This window comes from Austrofundulus limnaeus, unplaced genomic scaffold (assembly GCF_001266775.1).
Source record: "Austrofundulus limnaeus strain Quisiro unplaced genomic scaffold, Austrofundulus_limnaeus-1.0 Scaffold492, whole genome shotgun sequence".
Classification (NCBI taxonomy): domain Eukaryota; kingdom Metazoa; phylum Chordata; class Actinopteri; order Cyprinodontiformes; family Rivulidae; genus Austrofundulus; species Austrofundulus limnaeus.
The window spans coordinates 472,974-475,505 of NW_013952894.1; the positions used below are offsets into that span (position 1 = coordinate 472,974).

The 2,532-nt window shown below is 34.8% G+C and overlaps 1 protein-coding gene across 1 annotated transcript in view; it reads right to left on the minus strand.

The window, feature by feature from the left end:
* The window catches only part of LOC106530128 (adenylate cyclase type 5), a gene marked incomplete at its 5' end in the record, with an annotated part of 71,204 nt that overhangs the window by 22,244 nt on the left and 46,428 nt on the right, over nucleotides 1-2,532 (minus strand). Inside the window, 1 exon segment of the mRNA XM_014025704.1 lies at nucleotides 846-868. Coding sequence (XP_013881158.1) covers nucleotides 846-868 — 23 coding nt within the window.

Sequence of the window (2,532 nt, forward strand, 5' to 3'; positions counted from 1 at the left end):
CTTTTGCTGTCCTGCTCAGGGAGGGGTCTGTGGGTCAGGGAGGGGTCTGTGGGTCAGGGAGTGGTCTGTGGATCAGGGTCGTCTGAGGAGGAAGCAGATGAAGGGAGTTGTGCACGTGAACTTTTTTTAAGATTTTTTTTTTTTTATTTCAAAGGTCCTCATGGCTCAGCAGCAGCAGCAGCAGAAGCATAAATATTACTGTTAAGAAAACTGATAATAAAGCTGAATAAAATTCTAAGTCTGATTCTGAAGGTAAATTAAATATCTGACAGTGATCATTACACAACATGGCTGTAATTCTTCACCTCACCATCTGTGTCGCAGTTTCCCATCTCCAAAATTAGCGTAGGCATGGGTCAGAGCTGGCGTGAGGCACCGCACATTTTCACGTCAAGTTTGGATTTTATAAATCACAACCTTGGTGTGAAAAGTGGCGTACGCAAGTTTCTGAGCTCAAATTGTGCGTACGCCAGTTTTATAAATCCGACCCCTGGAGAGGAGGACTTTTGAATAAATAGGATCCATTCTTTGATCAGTGAGAGCCTTTGAGTTTATTTTTTACTCTAAATCAAACACTGAGGAGAGATCTATAAACCCTAAATCACAATAAAAGTTACCGTTAAGCAGTGAGACAAAAAAAGGCTCAAAAGTGTAAAAATATCTTTGTCAAAAGACAAAAAGTGTTATTTGTGTGGGTCGTAGAGACGTGTCTTACAGTTAGACTGGATGAACATTAGTTTGATGGTAGAATACCAGGAATATGAATACTTTTATTTCAGTATTTGTACATGTGTTAGTATACAGATATGAGCAGATGGTCATGTTATTGTATAAATGTTACTCACTTGTCCTTGGGGTCCTCAAAGCCCTGTTAGAAAGAGAAAAGATGATTAACTGAAAATAAAACTTTCTAAATCTTCACGTTTTTTCCTGGTTTAATTCAGAGATAGACAGCAGAGATATTTTGCAGTGGCTTTGATTAAAAAGGTCAAAAACAATAAATTTCTGCTGTAGGCAGGCTTTTTAAATAACTTTATTTAAAAAGATTTCATTTAATTTTGACTGGATTAGGCTAGATTTAGGCCAGTTTGAGTGGAGACAAAACAAAAATACTCCCACATCAAAACAGCTGCAGTAAAAAAAGTGTTGTAGTGATTTAGATAAATATTATTTACAAAGCTTTACACCATCAGGACCCACCTACACAGTTATTCCAACAGCTTGTTTTTAATATTCCTGCTAGAAGAGCTACAGCCAGTTTCTGTTTTTTACATATTTCCAAAAGACTAAATAAAACAAAACAAGATATTTTAAAACATAACAAAACAAAGTAAACTATGAAACATAAAACGAGCTGTAATGTAAAAATACCATTTGGATGTCCCACTAAAACRTTGCAGTTTGGCAGTAATCTACTTTAACCCTGTTTGGATTATTAGCTGTTAAATCTGGTGAAAAATAAACTACTTCTCCATGCTTCAGCAGGTAAGATGCTAATTGTTTAAAATTGTTCTTTAAAACAGTATTTCTAAAGGTTTAAACTTATTTAGTTGATCATTCTCACACTAATAAACTGGAAGATATTTGTTTTATTCTGACAAATAGTGTCACTTTTTAAAGAAAGCCAAAACATTTTTCAGCTAACACAATTGTTTATCTTTTTAATGTGTAAAATCATAACTTTTCTTAGTATTTCTGTCACTGACAACAGATACTTATCTGTTTATTCTCAGTGAATTAATGTTTAAGTTGTTTAACATGTCTCTCAGTATGTAGATGAGCTCTTATTTCTGCTTTTTCTTGCATTCATATAAACACAATATATATTTTTATTTCCCACAATATTGTAACTTCTACAAACTGCATCACAATATTTTATTTTCAGATAAATATTTTATTTCATTAACTGTATTCAATAGGTTCAGCTATAAATCCTTTATTATTATTGTTATTAATGTTATTATTATATCAAAAACCACTGATTTGTAAGCCTGATGGCAAAATGATTAGTTAGAGGCAAGTGGGAAGAAAAAAAAAGAAAAGTGACAGGTTCCTGTTGGTAGGAAAGAAAACATCCTACATGTGCCGCTGTATGACAGATACAGGGGATTCTGATGTTATCAGTCCATGAAATGGACGTTATTAGGTGTTATCAGTCCCATACAATGGCTTCAGAGGGTCCCTACTGTGCCTTCTAGGCTTCAGACTGTCCCAACAGTGCCACCTACTGGGTTACTATATCAATGACAATGAATGTGTAAATAACCAAAAGATATTGTAATAAAATTTTTTGTGTCCGTGTCAGTCTCAAACCCTGATCTCTGGTCCGACACTCTACCCATTGCCCTATTGGAAGGCCACAATATACACCCGTTGTAGGGCGGGGTCTTTAGTGCTAACCATTTCATTTGCTCTAAAGTTAACCTTAGTGGATTTAAGCCTCATATTAACCAGTTTGTTTTATGCCTCATTAACCAGATAGTGGTTTTATGCCTCATATTAACCAGATAGTGGTTTTATGTCTCATATTAA